Below are 22426 nucleotides of genomic sequence, written 5' to 3'. Positions count from 1 at the left end.
CGCGACGCGACTGTCTATAAAAACCTATGAGTTTTACTTAGAAGCTGGCTGGTTCTCTTTGGAGATGGGCTGCTCTCTATTGTTGTGTGCACTCTTCAATAAAGAGCTTTGTGTTCGGACCATGCTGGTGTTGCCTGTTTCTCTCTGGTCAGACAACGAACCGCGCCGTCTGGGGTTCGAATCCTCGACACAAGGCAGCATCTGGTCTGGGGGACAAGTTACAGCTACCACAGCTGGGAAGAACAAGTGTTCGTTCATCTGGGCCCATACTGAAGGGGGGATGGGAGCAGACAGGGGAGGTAAAGGTCTGTGTTAGGATGAAAAGTGTCAAGAGAGAGGGCGCTGATGAGAACCATAGAGCCGCTGTCCCAGGGAGCAGTTGTGCTGCACCCATGAGTGGATCTTTCGGCTAAGGGCACCTCACACACCCCATTTTTCCAGCAAGCAAACAGACACACAATACATCTGGGCTCAGGCAAGAACGGGAACGTGTTTATTCAGGTGTGATGCTCACAGTGCGAGCACTGCATTCATTTTACATAAGAAAAGTCATCCAAGGAGCAGAATAAAGAAAACAATGTAAAAAACCAGAATCCAATCATGCCTTCCCGGCACTCAGTCTGGCGCTGATCCCTCGCGTGACGTGGATGGGAAATGTCCCTGCAGTAGCAAGAGGCAGGGGTCTTTAAGTATTCCGCTTTGGAGGTGATTTGGGCTAAACATTTCCTGGTGAGCCCTGACCTTTTTTTAAATCAGCTCCATCAACTGGGACTACGGGTATAAAAGCAGAAACCCTGCCAACATTATCCACCATTTCCTGATGGGTCAGGAGAGCAAGCGGACATCTCCCCAGTGAGGCAGCACTGTTCATTTGAGCTTCCCAGGCCTCCTGTGCCCAAAAACATGGGAGCAGCCATCCAGATCTGCTGAGACGCACAGAGGGGCACCCAGTGACAGCAGCAGGATTTCCTTGTGAACGGCAAGAGGGCAGGTATTGTCTAATGGGATCTGAGAGAGAGTTTGGAAGAAAGGGCACCATTGGTAACCCCAGTATAGCTTTGCACAGAGGTGGTTTGGTGTCTCGTTGGAGAAGCCTGAGCAGGTTCTTCAGGCCATCAAGTTCTTTTTCCTAACCCGATCACAGTCCGGCCCTGATATAGACGAAGCTGGCCAAGATCACCATGGCCAGCACCGAGTAGCTGACTTTCACGCTGCTGGCCCCGCTGATGTTGCACAAGAATGAACTGCAGCAGGAAACAGAGGCAGCTAGTATCCCTATGTTTATCCCACCGCTGGGGCAAATTGAAGCACACCCCTTGGAGATGCTCTGACTGGAATATCCACCTGAACCGGAAAAAGAAACAAGAGAAAGAGACTCAAGATTAAAATGTTTCCCAGAGTTCGGACAGGAGCTCCTTAGCTCTGCAAAGGAGATAATTGTACCGATGTAGCTAATCAATCCTGAGATGAGGAGGCCATTTCTCAGCAGTTAATGGCCTCACAGCCTTATCTCTGCCAGTGAATGCCCTGCCTTTAGAGGTCACTACTGCTATTATATACCATGAAAGCAGCACTAGTCTCTTCCTAGCAGTTACAGACCTGTACGTAACAATCTGGGAACATCCCCTTCAGATTCCTGGCCAGGAGGAGGGAACACCCAAAGAAACCTGAGAATCCATTCCAGATTGTCACACTCTGCCCACTGCATGCTGGGACAGGGCTTTGGGAGTTCAGTGGGGGCTGTGGGAATGCAGCACAGAGGTGACTGAGTCCTGTCTCCTGCTCTTGAGTGTCAAAGCTTTAAAGAGCTGGTAGTAGTTGTTACCCGAAATTGGGCCAGCTAGTCAGCTTAGGGAGGACTAATGACCCTCTAGAGTTTGGCAGAAAGCAGCATGTTTGTTATATTGATAGCTAAGCTCAAAAGAAGGGGCGGGCGGGAGGGGTGTCACACTCACACTCGCATACTCACGCTCCCAGGACAGGCACAGCAGTGGAGATGTCTTGATTCTTCAAGGTAAGTGTATGAAGGTCAGTCTTCCCGAGGCACGATGGAATGCAATGCGGCGACCCACTGGCCAGGCGGTCCGGGCGAAGGGCCTTCTCGGGAGGTACAGGCTGGTGAGTGCATTCCTGTGCACATGGCCTCTTCCACTTTTAAGGACCTGCTCCTCATGGCCTGCGACTAGAGAGGACTTGGCCGCATCTGGTTGCTCACACTCCACCTCAGACAGTGTCCAAGCAGGGTCCATGCATTGGGTGTGTGATCGCTGCCTAATTAGAGTCCCAGACACCTTGTCTACCTGGGAACTCTTCTGATCTTCCAGCTGTTCAACCAGCCCATTCATCCCACAAGCATTCCGGGAGGGAGGGGGAGGGAGAAAGCCACTTCACAGTAATTCAAAGAGGGAGAGGAGACAAAAGGGGGAAGGGGGGGGGGGAAGCGTAACAGACCTTTTGAGCATAGAGGTTATACAGAGCCTAGTAACACAGAGCACACAGATCACTGCTGTTCCTACAACAGTAGCTAGGTCACAGCAGAGCTCATTAAGCAGCAGACACCAATATACCCAAAAAGGCTTCAACCTGGCCTCCTTTTGTCCATGCACAACCAGCCAGGCACTGGGATTGGAGCGTGCAAATTCTCTCACTTGCACATGCCAATAGCGGAAACTTGCACCAGCACGTGAGATGTTTGGTGCTTAAACCATCGCATGGCTTCCCCGGGCGTGGAAGGAGGCCAGACTGGGAAAGCAAGGCCCATAATGTCAGTTATGCAGGGCAGTTACAGCGGCCTGCCATCCAGCTGCTCTTGTTGTGATGTCTATGTTGTAACACGCGATAGGCCATATGGGCCCAGTATAAATGCTGTGTGTTTGACATGAGGGCATGAGTTGAGTGCTGGCAGCTGAAGCAAGGAGTCACGGTTATGAGCGGTCAAGAATTGTCTGCGCAAAAACAACTTATGTCCGTGGGGAATAGAAAGAATTAGCAGGAAGGGAATAACACCAGCTCTGCAGTTATGCAAGAATTGGGGGAAATGGAACATCTTGGATTATGGCGGCCTGCCCACGCCTTGTGATCGGACTGAATTTCGACTGGCCGTCGGGATGTCCTTTGGATCTTCTGATTCTGGTGTAGCATGAAAGGAGTGTGAATGTGGAGTGAGTGGGGTTTGTACTGTAATCAATACAAATATTTAGAGTATTATATACCAACACTGTGTCCGGTATCTGCCTGCTCCCCCATCCTGTAGGGAGGCCTCTACCAGAGCCTAACATTCTCATCCCCGGGCGAGTTCCCTGCACAACTCAATAGCCTGCCACTACTTTTGTTAACTGAACCACATGGCAAGTAGTATCAGTGAGCCTCCCCAGGAACTGGCTACTCACAGTCCGCTCAAAATGCAGAGGTTGGAAATGACATTTACACTTGTGTATAATTGTCACTGGGTGCAATCGGGCGCAGGAGGGGCACAGCTGGGAGACGTCCTTTCCCCTGCGGTCCAGGGACAAAGGCAGCCATCTTTTCCCCCCAACAAACCGGAGGGAAAGGGGGGTGGGCTCGATGCCACAAGAATGCAGCAGAGCAGAGGAGGCTACTTCCCTGAGAACCACTGCTGAGAAGCAGAGGATCCACTGAGCTCTTTCTAACTGCTCCCTCGCACCGTTCAAGGCTGGCAGCCACTCAGGCAGGCAGCCTCCTTCCCTTTGACACCCATGGCAGCCCCTGCAGGGCCGCTGAGGAGCAGGTGGGAACTCAGTCCCAGCCCTCACCCACCTCAGCAGTAGCAGAACCCACTGCTGGGGAGCATCTGCAGGACTGGGCTATAAAGAGCCTCATTTCAGGACTTCAGCCAAGGCTGGAGGAGTAGATATGGAGTCCCCCCCATTGGCGTACAGGAAGCCTGACATTGCCTGCGCTGCCCTCCTCTGAGTCACTCCCTCGGCTGCGCCTACCATTCGGTTTCAAGGAGTGATTCCTCAGTTCCACATCAGCAATGTCCCATCCTTCCAGCAGAAGGAGGAAAGAAAACTTACTGATCTGGAATGGGAGCAGCACGTCATCTGGGAAAACACTATGGAAAGACAATAGACAGAGCATGCCCAAGCTTACCAATTCCTGCACCAAGATACGTGGTTACACAGTAGTTTGCATCACTGGGACATATAGCTGGTGCCAGACAAGCCCAGTTGGAGGACTTTTCCTTACAGGTGAAGCACACCAGCGAGTGAGCTGCAAAAGGAAAACACAGCCCATGTTAGAGGCATGCAGGAATATGTTATTGGTTCCTGGTCTACAGTCCCCATCCCTGTCACCTGCTGCTAATGAGCATCAAAATAGATCATATCCTGATGTTCTCAGCCACTATTTCAGGCCGAACTCTCATTGAACCCCGCGATAGTTTTTCCTGTGCATCGATTACGGATTCAGGATTAGACCCACACGCGGGGGGCGGGAATTTTCAAAGGCAGAAATGACAGCTGGGCACCCAACTGCTATTTATGCCTCTGAAAAGTTCCCCCAACGCCCTCCGTGACACCCATTTGTAAATACTTTCTCAGCACGTTCTTTTCCAAAGCCAGAATGTTACAGACAGGAGCATAAGGAAAAACCAGCATGGACTTCTCAAGAACAAATCATGCCAAACCCACCTAATTTCCTTCTTTGACAAGGTTACCAGCCGAGTGAATAAGGGGGAAGCAGTAGGCATGATATATCCTGATTTTGACCCAGTCCTATATGACATTCTCATAAGCAAAGCAGAGAAAGGTGTTCTAAATTAAATTCCTATAAGGCAGGTGCACAACTGATTGAAAGACTGTTATCAATGGTTCCGTGTCAAACTGGGAAGGCGAATCCTGTAGGGTCCCGCAGTGGCCAGTACTGAGGATGCTTATTACATTTGCAGATGACGCCAAGCTGGGAGGGGTTGCAAGCACTTTCGAGAGCAGAATTAGAATTCAAAACGACCTTGACAAATTCGAGAATTGGTCTGAAATCCACAAAGTGAAATTCAAGGAAGTTAAGTGCGACGTACTAGAGTTTGGAAGGAAAAATCAAATGCACAGCTACACAATGGGGAACAACTGGCTAGGTGGAAGCACTTCTGAAAAGGAGCTGGGGGTGTGATACAGTTCCAAAAAAGGCTGATATCATTGTGGGGTGGATTAGCAGGAGTGTTCTCTATAAGACAGAGGAGGTAACTGTCCTGTTGTATATGGCACTGGTGAAGCCTCCGATGCTGTACTGTGTTCAATTCTGGGCACCAAGCGATGTGGACAAATCAGAGAAAGTCCAGAGGAGAGCATCAAAAATGATAAAAGGTTTAGAAAACTTGAACATTTTACAAACTTTTTTTGTAAACTTTTTAGGGCATGGCTATACTGGAAACTTCAAGGCCTTGTCGTGGGAGCGCTCCCACGGCACCGCTTTGAAACGCGAGTGTGGTCGGTGCGAGCACTGGGAGAGAGCTCTCCCAGCGCTCCTAGTACTCCACCTCCACGAGGGGATTAGCTCCCTGCCCTCGGAGCCTGTTTACACTAGCGCTTTAAAATGCTCTGACTTGCTGCGCTCAGGGGGGTGATTTTTCACACCCCTGAGCCAGCAAGTTAGAGCACTGTAAAATGTAAGTGTAGCCAAGCCCTTATGAACTTTTTTGTAAACTTTTTAGAAAACCTGAACTTTTTACAAACTTTTACAAAACTGGGCATGTTTAGGCTTGAAAAAAGAAGACTGTGGGGGGAGTGATCAGAGTCTTCAAACATGTTAAGATCTGCTATAAAGAGGACAGTGATCAATTGTTCGCCATATCCGCTGACAGTAGGACAGGAAGTAGTGGGTTTAATCTGCAGTAAGGGAGATTTAGGTGACATAGTAGAGGCTAATATGCATGGGGGAAACAACTCCTTCCTGGCTAGAGACTATATTTCATAAGGACTAATTTCCAAAGAGACAGATACCAATGGATGGTGGGCAGCAATCGAAATATGACCTCACACTGGCTCTGACAAATGAAGTGTGAATGACATGATGTGTTATTTATTGATGGGTATCACATGGAAGACCAGAGAATTCATTCTGACTTGCCGAACGAGCTTGGTTATTATTACAATGCCAGAAGCATGCTAGGTGCTTTATAGAAACAAACAGAGAAGCACAGTGCATTTCCTAAAGAGTTAATAGAGCAAATTGGACAGGAAGTGCTGTGTGAGGGTGACAAATAAGGAGGGGATGGGTTAAGGAAGAACAAGATCTGAAGCATTAAGTTCATCCCAGGGCTTGATTTTGCCACTTTGATGTAACAATCCCTCCACCTCCATGGGTCACCAGCAGAGCTTGAACCCAGGCCTTTCAGCAGCACAACACAGACCTTGACCACTGGCAGGGAACTGATAACTCCAACTAGAAGCAGTAGTGGGCTGTTATCCTCTGCGGCCCAGACACTAGAAGAGGATGCAACGCGCATTTTACAAGCAGGTGCTCCGCCTACACTGGGGAGTGCCTTACTCACATGACTCCAGTGGGGCCAGGTGGGGAGTAAAGTGCTCTTTACAACTGCTCATCGTTTTTTAAAGTTGACAGGTAGCTGAGCAAAGGTGGGGAGCAGAGAACCTCTTCTCCAGCTCTCCCAGCACACCCACCTAGCAGTGGGCAGGGCACACTCCGATCTTGGTTTTGGCTACAACACCCACGGACACCCCACAGTTCCAGTGAGAGCGGTGTTAGGATATAATGACAGGTTTCAGAGTAGCAGCCGTGTTAGTCTGTATTCGCAAAAAGAACAGGAGGACTTGTGGCACCTTAGAGACTAACCCATTTATTTGAGCATGAGCTTTCGTGAGCTACAGCTCGCTTCATCGGATGTTGATCAGGTGGTTCCGCAGTTTCTGTGAGAGCGTGTGGCACGAGCTGTCAGCATAGTCTGTGTGGTGTGTAGATTGTAACATGATTCTTTCCTTTTTAAGAAAAGGAGGACTTGTCGCACCTTAGAGACTAACCAATTTTGAGAATACAGACTAACATGGCTGCTTCTCTGAAAGCAGTCATTATGCAAGGCACTGCATTTAGCCGTATGGAGTGGAAATCAACTTCATGAAAAAACTCGCACAGATGCAGACAGACATCATCTTCCTTTCCAAATGCAAGCAGACGGACATCGTGCCAAACGGACTGAAGGTAAAAAATCCATTACAATCTACACACCACACAGACTATGCTGACAGCTTGTGCCACACGCTCTCACAGAAACTGCGGAACCACCTGATCAACATCCGATGAAGCGAGCTGTAGCTCACGAAAGCTCATGCTCAAATAAATGGGTTAGTCTCTAAGGTGCCCCAAGTCCTCCTTTTCTTGTTAGGATACAGATATTCAGGCCTGTCTGTAAAGGCCCATACTCTTAAGAATTTAAGTGTATTCTTATCACTTAGCTAGTTATAGAGGTATAAAAGAGAGAATCAAAATCACTGTCTGCCAGTGTAAGGGCCTTCTCTTACTGTGACAGTCTGAGGCCCTGTTCTCAGGCTAAGGCCTTTGGCTAAGCAGCAGAGGCAGCCATAAGCTGGGAAGTGACCGGTCACCTCCTCACATTCCAACCTAGTCACATTGAAAGAAGGTGCTCTTGGGCTGTTAGAAATACAATCCTGTCCTGATAATGCCGATCGCCACCAGAGAAAGGGAAGAGCCTAGAGGATGTTTAGCTTGATAGTTTTCTGTTCTGTAAGAACTCACTTATCAATAGATATAGCTGGGAAACCCTTATGTCTTCATAGGTGTAGCGGTGATATCCTCACTTCTGTATTGTTTTGTCATTATAGTTCCCACTTTGCTATTGTTTGTCTGAATAATCTCTGTCTGGTTCTGTGATTGTTTCTGTCTGCTGTTGTCAAGGTTCCTTCCCCACTCTGAACTCTAGGGTACAGATGTAGGGACCTGCATGAAAACCTCCTAAGCTTACTTTTACCAGCTTAGGTTAAAACTTCTCCAAGGTACAAATTAATTTTACCCTTTGCTCTTGGATTTCCACTGCCACCACCAAACATTACCTGGGTCTACTAGGAAACATAGTTTGGACACGTCTTTCCCCCCAAAATCCTCCCAACCCTTGCACCCCACTTCCTGGGGAAGGTTTGGTAAAAATCCTCACCAATTTGCATAGGTGACCACAGACCCAAACCCTTGGATCTTAGGACAATGAAAAAGCATTCAGTTTTCTTACAAGAAGACTTTTAATGGAAGTAAAGGAATCACCTCTGTAAAATCAGGATGGTAAATACCTTACAGGGTAATTAAATTCAAAACATAGAGAATCCCTCTAGGCAAAACCTTAAGTTACAAAAAAGACACACAGACAGGGATAGTCATTCTATTCAGCACAGTTCTTTTCTCAGCCATTTAAAGAAATCTTAATCTAACACATACCTAGCTAGATTACTTACTAAAAGTTCTAAGACTCCATTCCTGTTCTGTCCCTGGCAAAAGCAGCATCCAGACAGACACAGACCCTTTGTTTCTCTCCCTCCTCCCAGCTTTTGAAAGTATCTTGTCTCCTCATTGGTCATTTTGGTCAGGTGCCAGTGAGGTTACTTTTAGCTTCTTAACCCTTTACAGGTGAGAGGATTTTTCCTCTGGCCAGGAGGGATTTTAAAGGGGTTTACCCTTCCCTTTATATTTATGACAGCTGTATAATTAATTTTGCTGGGTGTAAACCAATTAAGGTGGTGGGATATAATTGGTTACATAATCATGTTACAATATGTTAGGATTGGTTAGTTAAATTTCAGTAAAATGATTGGTTAAGGTATAGCTAAGCAGAACTCAAGTTTTACTATACAGTTTGCAGTCAATCAGGAAGTAAGGGGGGAATGGGAACAGGGAATGGGGGTGGGGAAATTGGAATCATGTTTTGCTAAGGGGGGGAATGGGAACAGGGACACAGGTAAGGCTCTGTGGTGTCAGAGCTGGGAAGGGGGACACTAAGGAAGGAAACTGGAATCATGCTTGCTGGAAGTTCACCCCAATAAACATTAAATTGTTTGCACCTTTGGACTTCGGGTATTGTTGCTCTCTGTTCATGCGAGAAGGACCAGGGAAGTGAGTGGGTGAAGGAATAAGCCCCCTAACAAGCGGGGGCATGATTAGGCCACAAGCCCTCCAGCATACATGCCATAGGTGATGAACACTGGGCTCTTCCCCACCAGTCACCTTGATCTAGCCCAGTGGTTCCCAAACTTTAACAACCTGTTAACCTCTTTCATGAAAATGTTAAGTCTCACGAACCCCCTCCTAAAAATGAATATTTCCAGGGATTTTCTCTTTTACCTGAGTATAAATTATAAAAGCAGTGATCTTGGAAATATAAAATTTGTTTTTATGACATGCTTATTACATACTATTTATTAATTATTTATCATTACAGTATTTTTATTACATTATGAAAACAGCCTCCAATATCTCACTTTCGTAACTTGTATCACTTTGAATAAGCCTGTTATAAGACAAGGCTCCTACGTTTCATCAAGGAGTATCAGATGTGAAACAGCATGAAGGTATTTAAGAAGCCAACTCAAAGAATTCCTCCTACACAAGCATTCAGGTCTTGAGCACTCCGGGCAAACAACGCACGTTACAACAAAGCTTAAACTTGTTCTTCATAATAATTTTAAAAACAAAACTAGCTGCCTATTTAATTTTAAAAACAGCAAAAAATATCCACCTCCCTTTCCATTTCTTATAAGGAGTCTTGAAGTTTAAATCTCACGCATGACAGATATATTTGCTTTGATCTGCTTAGCTCTTGGAAGTCCAGGGGCTCCAGGCTACTGGCCCCGTGCTGCTCGGGGTTCCTAGGGACAGCTCTGTCCACCATGAGGGAATTTTTTTCCCAAGAACCCCCTATAACATTTTGCGAACCCCAGTTTGGGAACCACTGATCTAGCCCTACCCCCAAGTGGCTCCAGGACCCTCCATGAAGCCAGCACCTTCTCTTCTGCTTCTTCTTCATTTGATGAAAAGACGGGCAATATTTTGAAATGCTCCTCAGTAAAGTGAGCGAAGGCAGAAGACCGGGGCTCTGATCAGCGGCTGAACACAGGTGCGGTGCTTTTTGACGGTTCCGTCATTTTTTTAATACAGACATTGGGATTATTGGCTTATTGGCCCAGCTGCACTTGAATGGCTACGTGCACTTCGGGGGTCACTGTTTATTATTACTGAGCACCCAGACTGTAAGATCTTTGTGCTGTGTTTATACAGCACCTAGCATAATGTAGTCCTGGTTCATGACTAGGGCTCCTAGGAGTCCAGGATCGAAGCAGAAAAAAACAACAGATGCTTTATCAAGAGACACTAATTGAACTACATGAGTGGGAGGTCTGGAGAATGCAGCTAGAACAAGCCGAGACCGGTTTTCAAACAGCTCCATCCCCATCACTTCATAGCAAGAATATGTAGTTACACGCATGGCATCATCAGCTCAAAACATCACTGCCTGATCCTGAAGGGAGGGGCTGTTTTCCTAGCAAGTCTGCAGAACAGTTTAAACTGCAGCTACCTGGCAGGATTACAGAGCCACAGGTCGGATTCAAATCCCATGGAAGCCAGAGGAAAGCCTCCCATTGACACAGCCTCAGATGGCACGGTCCTCCGAGGAGCCCATGAATCAGTGAATTAATTTGATGGTTCAATTCTGAGTCAGTACAAATGGCATCACAGAGATTCCACACTGATTGTCCCTCGGTGACTCTTGGCTACACTTGCAGATGTAGAGCGCTTTGGGTTAAACCAGCCTTCGTACAGCGCAGTAGGGAAAGCGCTGCAGTCTGTCCACACTGACAGCAGAAAGCGTACTGGTGTGGCCACATTTGCAGCACTTGCAGCTGCATTGGGAGCAGTTCATTATGGGCAGCTATCCCAGCGTTCAAGGGGCTGCAACCTGCTTTTCAAATGGGGAGGGGAGGGCGGGGGGTGTTGTGTGTATGTGGGGGGAGAGAGAGTGGGTTGTTGGGATGCTGAGTGTGTCAGCTTGCTGTCTTGTAAGTACAGACCCCCCTCACTCCCCAATCCAAGGCTTCTCATGCCTGACTAATCTAATTGCCTTCTATTAGACGAGATAACTGGTTCTGTGGATGAAGGGAAAGCAGTGGACGTGTTGTTCCTTGACTTTAGCAAAGCTTTTGACACTGTCTCCCACAGTATTCTTGCCAGCAAGTTAAAGAAGTATGGGCTGGATGAATGGACTATAAGGTGGATAGAAAGCTGGCTAGATTGTCGGGCTCAACGGGTAGTGATCAATGGCTCCATGTCTAGTTGGCAGCCGGTATGAAGTGGAGTGCCCCAAGGGTCAGTCCTGGGGCCGGTTTTGTTCAATATCTTCATAAATGATCTGGAGGATGGTGTGGATTGCACCCTCAGCAAATTTGTAGATGACACTACACTGGGAGGAGAGGTAGATACGCTGGAGGGTAGGGATAGGATACAGAAGGACCTAGACAAATTGGAGGATTGGGCCAAAAGAAATCTGATGAGGTTCAACAAGGACAAGTGCAGAGTCCTGCACTTAGGATGGAAGAATCCCATGCACCGCTACAGACTAGGGACCGAATGGCTAGGCAGCAGTTCTACAGAAAAGGACCTAGGGGTTACAGTGGACGGGAAGCTGGATATGAGTCAACAGTGTGCCCTTGTTGCCAAGAAGGCCAATGGCATTTTGGGATGTATAAGTAGGGGCATTGCCAGCAGATCGAGGGACGTGATCATTCCCCTCTATTCGACATTGGTGAGGCCTCATCTGGAGTACTGTGTCCAGTTTTGGGCCCCACACTACAAGAAGGATGTGGAAAAATTGGAAAGAGTCCAGCAGAGGGCAACAAAAATGATTAGGGGACTGGAACACATGACTTATGAGGAGAGGCTGAGGGAACTCGGGATGTTTAGTCTTCAGAAGAGAAGAATGAGGGGGGATTTGATAGCTGCTTTCAACTACCTGAAGGGGGGTTCCAAAGAGGATGGCTCTAGACTGTTCTCAATGGTAGCAGATGACAGAGCAAGGAGTAATGGTCTCAAGTTACAGTGGGGGAGGTTTAGGTTGGATATTAGGAGAAACTTTTTCACTAGGAGGGTGGTTAAACACTGGAATGCGTTACCTAGGGAGGTGGTGGAATCTCCTTCCTTAGAAGTTTTTAAGGTCAGGCTTGAGAAAGCCCTGGCTGGGATGATTTGGTTGGGGATTGGTCCTGCTTTGAGCCGGGGGTTGGACTAGATGACCTCCTGAGGTCCCTTCCAACCCTGATATTCTATGATTCTATGATTCTTCTCCTGTAATACCTACAATAAAAAATGTCTGTACTAGATTCCCAGATTTATAAGATCATTGTGAACATCTAGGCTGACCTCTTATAAAACACAGGCCAGAGAACTGCCCCCAGAATAATTCCTAGAGCATAGGTTTTAGAAAAACACCCAATTTTGATTTAAAATTTGCCAGTGATGGACAATCCATCATGACCCTTGGTAAATTGTTCCAATGGTGAATGACCCTCACTGTTACAAATTTATGCCTTATTTCCAGTCTGAATGTGTCCAGCTTCAACTTCCAGACATTGGATATTGTTATCACTTTCTCTGCTAGATTGAAGAGCCCATTATTAAGTATTTGTTCTCTGTGTAGGCACTTCCAGACTGTGATCAAATCACCCCTTAACCTTCTCTTTGTTACGCTAAATAGATTGAGCTCCTTGAGTCTACAGCTATAAGGCAGGTTTTCTAACACTAAACATTTTCGTGGCTCTTCTCTGAACCCTTTCCAATTTACCAACATCCTTCTTGACTTGTCGATCTTCAGAACTGGACACAGAATTCCAGCAGCGGTCACACCAGTGGCAAATATAGAGGTAAAATAACCTCTGTACTCCTACTCAAAATTCCTGTTATACATCCAAGAATCACATTAGCCCTTTTGGCCACAGGGTCACACTGGCAGCTCATGTTCAGCAGATTATCCACCATGGCTCCACAAAGCTTTTTCAGAGTCACTGCTTTCCAGGGAGAGTCCCCCCTCCTGTAAATACGGCCGACATTCTTTGTCCCTAGATGTATACCTTTACATTTAGCCATATTAAAATGCAGATTGTTTGCTTGCGCCCAGCTTACCAAGCAATCCAGATTGCTCTCGATCAGTGACCTGAGCTCTTCATTATTTACCACTCCCCTAGTTTTTCTGTCACCTGTAAATTTATCAGTGATGACGTTGTTTTCTTCCAGATCACTGATAAAAATGTTAAATAGCGTAGCGCCAAGAACTGATCCCTGCAGGACCCCACTGGAGACACACCCACTCATTGACAATTCCCCATTGACAATTACATTGCGACACCTATCAGCGAGCCAGCTTTTAGGCCAGGTCTACACTACCACTTACGTCGGCAAAATTTACGCGGCTCACGGGGTTGAACCCACCCACCACCACCCCCCCACACACACCCGGAGAGACATCAGTTACACCGACCTATCTGCTAGTGTGGACACTGCTATGTCGCTCACCCACCAACACAGCTACAACCACTCACTGGGGGTGGTTTAATTCTGTCAGCGGGAGAGCTCTGTCCGGTCGGCACACAGCAGCCACACGAGAGATCGTACCGAGGCACAGCTGCATCGGTACAGCCATGCCACTGTAAGCGCGCCAGGGTAGACGTGGCCGTAGTCAGTGTGTGCCACGCTAATGTTCTGTCAGTCTAGTTTTTTCATCAAAATCTCACACGGCACCAAGTCAAATGCCAGTACGAGTAAGTACATTACAGAGAAAAAACAGAAACAACGGGCTCCTGAAAAATGTCTAATAATAGAAAACGTAATGAAGAGGGAGGAATTATTTAAGGAGGCTGAGACTGAAACTACAGAAAAAAGAACCTAAGCAATGCAAGCGCAAAAACCAATTGCCACCAATCAGATGATGGAACAATTTGCCAGGGGAAGAAGCTTTTGGTGCTCAGCTACTAGAGATGCTGACGAACTCATGAGATACAACACAACCCTCAGGAAATGCCTTAGATAAGACCTGTGCAATCTGACCTTGCAAAGAGCAGAGCTCGGCCAAGGCTTTCAAGCCCCGACCCAAAGCCCAGTGCAGTCAGTGGAAAGGCTCCCGCTGACATCACTGGGCTTTGGGTCAGGCCGTTACTGCCCACGCCAGCTCTGTCTGTGTTCTCCAGGCAACCACTGCTCTCCTTCAACAGCCCAGTACTTGGCATTTAAACACCATGTGATGTCTTCAAGGCAGGTTAGTGCGTAGCCGGCTAAAGCAAAGGGAGTTCCTTGGGAGAGGCTCCTTGCATGGCAAAAGGAATATTCCTGTTGCTGAAGGACAGGGGTGGGCAAACTTTTTGGCCTGAGGACCACAACGGGGTTTCCAAACAGTATGGAGGGATGGGTAGGGAAGGTTGTGCCTCCCCAAACAGCCTGGCCCCCGCCCCCTATCCGCCCCCTTCCACTTCCCACCCCCTGACTGCCCCGCTCAGAATCCCCGACCCATCCAACCCCCCCCACTCCCTGTCCCCTGACAGGCCCCCTGGGACTTCCACGCCTATCCAATCCCCCCTGTTCCCCATCCCCTGACACTCCCCCAGAACCTCCACCCCATCCAACCTCCCCCACTTCCCCTGTCCCCCTAACCGCCCTCTGGAACCCCATCCCCTATCGAATCCCCCCTGCTTCCTGTCCCCTCACTGCCCCAACACCTATCCACATCCCCACTCCCTGACAGTCCCCCGGGATTCCTACACCTATCCAATCGCCCCTGTTCCCTCTCCCCGACTGCCCCTCCCGCCAGGACCTCTGCCCCATCCAACCTCTGCGCCGCCTTACCATGCTGCTCAGAGCAGAAGGAGCTCGCAGCCCCGCCACCCGGCTGGAGCCAGCCACTCCGCCCGTGCTGTCCGGCAGGCCAGCGTGCGGGCGGCATGGCACGCTGAGGCTGCTGGGGAGGGGAGAAAGCAGGGGAGGGGAGGGGGGATAGCCTCCCTGGCCGGGAGCTCAGGGGCCGGGCAGGACGGTCCCGAGGGCCACATCAGTTTGCCCACCTCTGCGGTAGGGGCAAAGCTACTTGCAATAACCCCATTTGCTTGGCAAAGGGTGTCTGCTGTCCAGGCACGGGGACCAGCAGATTTCTCTCACGCTCTGGGCTTAATTAGACCACATAGAGACTGGGACTGGGAAAATAACACACTCTCTGGGTCCACTTGGTTGAAATCACGATGTGTTTAGACACTCCGGTGTGGGATCCGGAGTGAGTATCTAGAGGGGGCAGCTAAGATCATCTTAAGAGCAGTGAGAAATCAACTTGTTGTTTCTCACTGTGGACCCCATGGAATTGGAAGTGTTCTTGATTTCTGAGCCAGGAACCCAGGTGGCTGGAGCTGGTCAGTTCCCTTGGGCTCAGGCTGTAGTTTATCCTGGCACCCGGTGCAGGTCTTGGGGTGACTTATTTATGTACATTAATGTGAGTAAACAGTAAGAGAGGGGGATAATACATTTGTATAGACAATCAAAAGACAACAACATCTGGGAGCATATAAATGGGGAAATCTTCAAACAAGTGAACATGCGTTGGTTAATAACCGACCCTGTTCTTCCTAGCTTTAGTGGCAAATAAATAAATAAATAAAAGCCTGTTCCACAAACACCTTTTACCCCTGGAGGTCTCCCAACCAAGTATCAAACCGCCCCAGACCTCCTTATTTTTAAAACCAGATGAGCTCAGGAAGAGTTGGAGGAGTAAAATGATCCTGCATTAAGAATCAACCAGTGGCTCCTCCAACCGGAGCCTGCTGCTGTGACCCCCCTCCCATATTACGGGATTCCACCACAGCAGGGGTGGGCAAACCGCAGCCGCAGGCCAGGTCGGGGTTGCGCAACTGTATGGAGGGCCGGGTAGGGAAGGCTGTGCCTCCCCAAACAGCCTGGCCCCTGCCCCTTATCCACCCCCTCCCACCTCGCGCCCCGCTCAGAATCCCCGACCCATCCAACTGCCCCCTGCTCCCTGTCCCCTGACCGGCCCTTGGGTCCCCCTGCCCCTTATTCAACACCCTCCCCCGCTCTCCACCCCCTTACCATGCCGGAGCCAGCGCCATGCTGCCCGACAGGAGCGGTGGTCCTGACTGCTGCCCGCGCTGCGGCATGCCTGCGAGGGAGGAGGGACAGCGGGGGAAGGGCCAGGGGTAGTCTCCCTGGCCGAGAGCTCAAAGGCTGGATAGGACGGTCCCGCGGGCCGTAGTTTGCCCACCTCTGCACTACAGCATTGTAAGAACGCAGGGCCTGAGTCTGATCTCACTTGTGGCGATGTTCCATTCCTCCAAATTAATTGAATTCAGTGCAGTTACTCCTGATTTACTCCACTGTATCTGGGATCATAATCAGACCCTGATGTTTTTAGCTGATTACAGTAGAAGAACTTGCAAAAATTATGGTTGCAAGAAAGCAATGCTGAGAAGCACTGATCGCCCTGAGTAAAAGAGCCTAGCTCAGAGGATAACAGTATAAAAGATTTCTTTAAGAGATGACGAGATAGGTCTCTAGGGGTAGTCAGCCCCCGCTCATCCCCCTCTAGGCCTCTCAAGACATGCTGCTGTTGGAACAAGCACAAATCCAGATCCACAGAACCGTGCTCTCTCTTGCATCCAGAGCACTGCATCCCCCTAAGCACCATGAAACTGAGATAATTTGCTATGCCTGCACTGAGCTATTTTTATTACATCCACACAAGCTAGTGCTCAAAAGACAGCCAACGCACCACCGTTGCTTCGCAGGACCAAGCGGCTGGATGCAAAGGGGGGTTTGCAGAAGTGCCAGCTCCCACTTAAAGGTAGAATCTTTGCCCACAATGCTGCAAAAATCCCCCTCTGCCCCTGCCATTTCTAGCCGCTTCCCTGGCTCTTTGTCTGGCACAGAGGGATCATGAGCAGCATCTCACCTTGCTCCACACACAGAACCGCCACCAGCAGGGAGAGAAGAAAAGCCTTCATCTTCGGCCTACCGTCACAGCGTGGGCAGAAGGGAAGCTGCTTCTTGGGGGGCTGGTTATAAAGGAGGATCTTGGTGTTTTCCTGTGAAGGCAGTGCATGGAAAGACTGCGAGTTAGCGGGGAGGAGACAGGAGATTGATGGCTGGGTGTGGGATGTGCAGGGAGTTTGCTCACGTGGGTTTGTATCAAGAGAAGCCACAGGAAACAAGGCTCAAAGTCTTAACAGAATGCAGTTCTCCAGGAAATGTAATTGTGTTTGGTTTTGTTTCCCTGCTGCAGTCTGGAGGGAGGAGGAAATGCAGGAGGACTAAAGCATTACTGTGCCAAAAGCTTTTGCACAAGTTGATGGTTAATACACTGCATAAACCAGACACCAGCGATGGAAAATCCCTACTCTATTGTCTAATCCGGTGATTCTTAACCTTTTCCATATCGGGTTCCAACAGCAAAAAGGGTGGGGAGCCTGCTTCCTGCCTTCCAGGTGCGGAGAGACGGACGGGGGTCACCAGTGCAGCTGGCCAGAACAGAGGAGCTCCCTGCTCTTAAAAAGTTCCAGTTGGTAGTAAATCTTTCTGTCCCAAATCCGGATGAAAAGTTAAAAGCTCAAGGGGGTGCAGAGGGAGGGGACTGAAAAGTCTAAGTGTTTCAGACTTTTAAAAATGGTTTTTAAAAAGCAAAACACGTTCCCAGAATGCCTGGCTAGCTCGCTCTTCAGCACCCTGATCTCCCAGAACCCTAGGGCACCTGCCACCCAGCCTGGCAGGGTGCTGTGCTGAACTGGTTTCTTGATGCCTCCAGCTGCCCGACTCCCCATCGGCCCAGCTGGCTGTGCAGCCCAAGGCACCAAAGAGTGAGGCAGCCCCGCAGAGCGGGAGGCAGGCAGCACTGGGAATTGGGGAGCTCAAGGAGTGCGGCAGCCTGCCAGGCAGGCGGATGGGAAGACAGGCAGCAAGGAGTTGCAAGGAGCAGGGCAGGGGGAATTGTTGGGCAGACCAGGAAGCTGGCTGTCTGGGGAGTCAGCAGTGAGGAAACTCAGGCAGCATGGCAGTCCCCAGGCAGCACCTGGGGAGCCAGCGAGCATGGAGCTCCCGGGAGTGGGGCAGCCCACCAGGTAGGGAGTCAGGAGAACCACGGAGACAGCCAGCTGTCCAGTGGTAAGGGAGCCAGCTCCCTCAGGGACGGGGTAGCAGACAGCCTGGGGAGATGGCTGCCTGGGGATTTGGGAAACCCCAGTTCCAATACTTCAGTACAAGTGAGCTGCTGAGGAGCTGGGTGGTGAGCTGGCAGGAAGTCAGACCGGTTTCTCTCAGAAGTTTCGGCCAAATCAACACGTTCCCACAGAACATTCTGATATTGTCAAACCCCAGCCCGAGCGAGAACTCCTAATTTAAACCCATTTCCTTTCCAAGAGACTGCATCCTTCTCTTGGCTTTCTCCAGTCTGGTTTAAAATGCCCCAGAATGTGATTTAGTTGGGGTCCTGCTTTGAGCAGGGGGCTGGACCTGTGTTGAGTGGGGGGCTGGACTAGATGACCTCCTGAGGTCCCTTCTAACCCTGATATTCTATGATTCTAAGTTTCCACAGTTCTCTCATCATGTATTATTATTTAGTGCTGAATTCCCGGGGGCGGTGGGACTGGCCTCTGTATTTCTGTTGCCTGAGGCTTGTCCATTAAAATAGGTTCCTGTGACCTTTCCTTTATTTACTTTGCAAAGTCAAGCACGCGAAAGTTAGGTGTGATGAACCTGCTCCGCCAGGGGACTACAACTCCCATCAGTCCCTTCCCCACAGCGCTCCCTGTCTCCAGGCCAGCTAGGAGGAAGGACCCTGAGCTGAAAATGATGGGGCTCTTTTGGGAGGCAGCAGTCGCATGGCTAACCAGGAGCTGCAGAGAAGCGGGATGCCAAGAACTGTCTGCAGACCTAGGTGTGGAACAGGCTGCGTGCTGGGCATTGCAGACGGGTGCTGGTCTGTGTGGGGCTTACGGGGGACCAGCAGCAGCTGGGCACGGAGCCAGTGCAGAGGGGCCCCAATGAGAGACACTAACGGAGCCTGGCCTGGAAACTTCAGAGCTCCTATTTGCTTGAATAGGGACTGGCCTGGAGAGGGCACCCCATGCACTCGGTCTGAAGAGACCTGACTTGAGTGGACTGTCCCAGGGACTCAAACAAGAGCTGCTCTTGCTCACTGGGAACTGTAACTGCACAAAGGGTATTTGCAACCTTCCCTTTCCTGCCAGGCCTAGTAAAATACCCTTTCCCGTAGCCATGCCTCAGAGCGGTTACCGGGACCCGCCAGGGCTGGCATCTACACTGCTTGCCTCCAAGTCGCAGCACACCTGGCATGCTACCGGCACCCCAGGGTTTTTCCCCACAGGACAAGTGCCTCATTCAGTGCATCCAGGGATGGTCACAAAGGGGGCAGAATTAAGTTGCTAGGGCAAGTAAAAACCTGCCTGGCATTTGCTAGTTTTCGAGTGCTTGACTTTGTAACTTTAATGTAGTTTCTTGGGTGAGCTATTTAAGATTTAAATTACGGTAGCACCAGGGACCCCGATCAGGGCACAGGGATGATGCTGGAGGAGGTACTAAGGGGGGCAAGGGCAGCCACAGCAAGAAAAGAGCCCTCGGGTAGGGTCTGCCTCATCCCACTTAATTGACTTGGGGTGGGGGGCAGCAGCATTGATTGCATTGGGGCCAGGGGAAGCATTAGTAGAATTTGGGGCAGATGAAGCGGGGATCACTCCTGCTTCTCTACACCTCCCTCCATCTGATACCCCTGGCAGGGACCCTCTCCCGAAATCCCCAAGCCCCTCAGCTAGGACCTTCCTTTTTTCTGTAACCAACTGACTCAGGGCCTGCAGCAGGGCCAGTCTCTGGGCAACTTAATGAGCACATGAGCTGGCCTGCAGTAGGCTGCCCGATTGGCTACCCCGCCCCACTGGTGGGAAGAGTCAGCAGACTGGCTATTAAGCCCAGCAGCTTCTCCTTCCTTCCTTGTCTCACTCCAAGTAACCGGTCTTTGACCCTTGGCTCCAACTTCTGGCTACTGACTCCTGCTTTCACCACTGGGCATGACTCCTGCTGATCTATTTGTTTGACAGGGTGAGTAAACATCCCTAACAATAGGCTTCATAGTCAATAATCATCCTAATCAATTACAGCACAACGTGCAACAAAAACCAGATGTCCCACAATTCGGCCGCTGGTCACAAGTGATGTTGGCTTGAGGTCACACATGGGCAGGCTTGGGGGTCGAGAGCTGTTCTCTCTGCCGGAGCTGCCAGCCACCGCTCAGCCAAGCCATTGCAAACTGGCTAGCGAATTGTAGGTGCTGTGGCAGCAATGGGCCTGGAAGGTGGAGAGGCTGCAGCCTTACAAATCAGTTCAGGGAAGAGTCTGCCATGCATAGGGACCTGTGACAAGAGAAGGGATTCTCACATGCTGCAGTTAATGCTCCAAACAACAAGACCACTATAAACATTTAAAACATACATGGAAAAGCCTCTTTTAATTCCTTGCCAGCATCTAGACCTTCATCACATTCTTTGCAATGTCTCTTATTTATCAGTGGCTTAAATCCAGCCATTTCAACTTTTGCTTTCTCAATATCTAATCCATGCAAATCAATCAAAGCACACAGTGATTTCAATTTCAAGACATCTGGAGAGCTGATGGAACAAGATTGCTGACAAGCTTTTGTAAAACTTGTAGTTCCTCTCAGAGAATCTCCTTTGCAATTCACCCCTGGTTTCATCAATCAGGTCATGATGAATCTGAGACCACTGATTGGTACCCGCATTCCAAAGTGTCATTGAGCAAGTGCTCCGTGACTATCAAACCTTGACATTTTGGGGGGCAGTATTTTGGCTATTTTGCTGGCACAAGCGAATGTTGATGCTTCATCACATGCGTCTTTCAAAACAGAGGGCTTGAATGAAATCTCTGAGGACAAAACCTTCAAATGTCTCTTTATTTTATTGAAGTTCTTCAAAGGTAACTAATCAGTTCAACTCCTTTCGTAAGAAGAAAAGGAGGACTTGTGGCACCTTAGAGACTAACCAATTTATTTGAGCATGAGCTTTTGTGAGCTACAGCTCACTTCACCGGATGCATACTGTGGAAAGTGTAGAAGATCTTATTATATACACACAAAGCATGAAAAAATACCTCCTGCCACCCCACTCTCCTGCTGGTAATAGCTTATCTAAAGTGATCACTCTCCTTACAATGTGTATGATAATCAAGGTGGACCATTTCCAACACAAATCCAGGTTTTCTCACCCCCCCACACACACAAACTCACTCTCCTGCTGGTAATAGCTTATCTAAAGTGATCACTCTCCTTACAATGTGTATGATAATCAAGGTGGGCCATTTCCAGCACAAATCCAGGGTTTAACAAGAACGTCTCACAGGGCGTAATAACATCAGCCACACTATCAGAGGCTCGTTCACCTGCACATCCACCAATGTGATGTATGCCATCATGTGCCAGCAATGCCCCTCTGCCATGTACATTGGTCAAACTGGAGTCTCTACGTAAGTCTCTACGTAAAAGAATAAATGGACACAAATCAGATGTCAAGAATTATAACATTCATAGACCAGTCGGAGAACACTTCAATCTCTCTGATCACGCGATTACAGACATGAAAGTCGCTATTTTACAACAAAAAAACTTCAAATCCAGACTCCTGCGAGAAACTGCTGAATTGGAATTCATTTGCAAATTGGATACAATTAACTTAGGCTTGAATAGAGACTGGGAGTGGCTTAGTCATTATGCAAGGTAGCCTATTTCCCCTTGTTTTTCCTACACCCCTCCGCCCAGACGTTCTTGTTAAACCCTGGATTTGTGCTGGAAATGGCCCACCTTGATTATCATACACATTGTAAGGAGAGTGGTCACTTTGGATAAGCTATTACCAGCAGGAGAGTGAGTTTGTGTGTGGGGAGGGGGGGGTGAGAAAACCTGGATTTGTGCTGGAAATGGCCCAACTTGATTATCATACATATTGTAAGGAGAGTGATCACTTTAGATAAGCTATTACCAGCAGGAGAGTGGGGTGGCAGGAGGTATTTTTTCATGCTTTGTGTGTATATAATAAGATCTTCTACACTTTCCACAGTATGCATCCGATGAAGTGAGCTGTAGCTCACGAAAGCTTATACTCAAATAAATTGGTTAGTCTCTAAGGTGCCACAAGTACTCCTTTTCTTTTTGCGAATACAGACTAACACGGCTGTTACTCTGAAACCTGTCCTTTAATAAGCTATGTTAGTTCCTTCGGAAGGTAACTGTTCATAGGAGCAAAAATTTTCAAAATCATTCTGTGGCAAGATCCCCCCGGGGTGCCACTTGGAACTGGGGTATTACTGAACCCCTGACCCACCAGCCTGGGCTCCC

At 48.9% G+C, this 22426-nt stretch overlaps 1 protein-coding gene across 1 annotated transcript; it reads right to left on the bottom strand.

Moving 5' to 3' along the window:
- Nucleotides 1-471: 471 nt before the first annotated feature.
- On the bottom strand, nt 472-17219 carry LOC140906301 (lymphocyte antigen 6E). The gene is made up of 3 exons (XM_073329966.2): nt 16967-17219; nt 4114-4233; nt 472-1344 (listed from the first exon to the last, which is right to left on the bottom strand). Exons 1-3 carry the CDS (start codon nt 17016-17018, stop codon nt 1139-1141), a joined length of 378 nt encoding a protein of 125 aa, XP_073186067.1. The 5' UTR covers nt 17019-17219; the 3' UTR covers nt 472-1138.
- Nucleotides 17220-22426: the final 5207 nt, after the last annotated feature.

Source organism: Lepidochelys kempii, chromosome 2, assembly GCF_965140285.1.
Source record: "Lepidochelys kempii isolate rLepKem1 chromosome 2, rLepKem1.hap1, whole genome shotgun sequence".
Taxonomy (NCBI): domain Eukaryota; kingdom Metazoa; phylum Chordata; order Testudines; family Cheloniidae; genus Lepidochelys; species Lepidochelys kempii.
The sequence above is the reverse complement of the archived record's forward strand: the minus strand, read 5'-3'. Positions and strand labels throughout refer to the sequence as shown.

Excerpts from the sequence above, each read along its gene's own strand:
- LOC140906301 (XM_073329966.2), bottom strand. The coding sequence starts at position 17,018 with ATGAAGGCTTTTCTTCTCTCCCTGCTGGTGGCGGTTCTGTGTGTGGAG. Across the intron at positions 4,234-16,966 it reads GGTTCTGTGTGTGGAGCAAG|CTCACTCGCTGGTGTGCTTC; the intron begins GTGAGATGCTGC and ends TTCCTTTTGCAG. Across the intron at positions 1,345-4,113 it reads GTATCTTGGTGCAGGAATTG|GTGGATATTCCAGTCAGAGC; the intron begins GTAAGCTTGGGC and ends TTTCCGGTTCAG.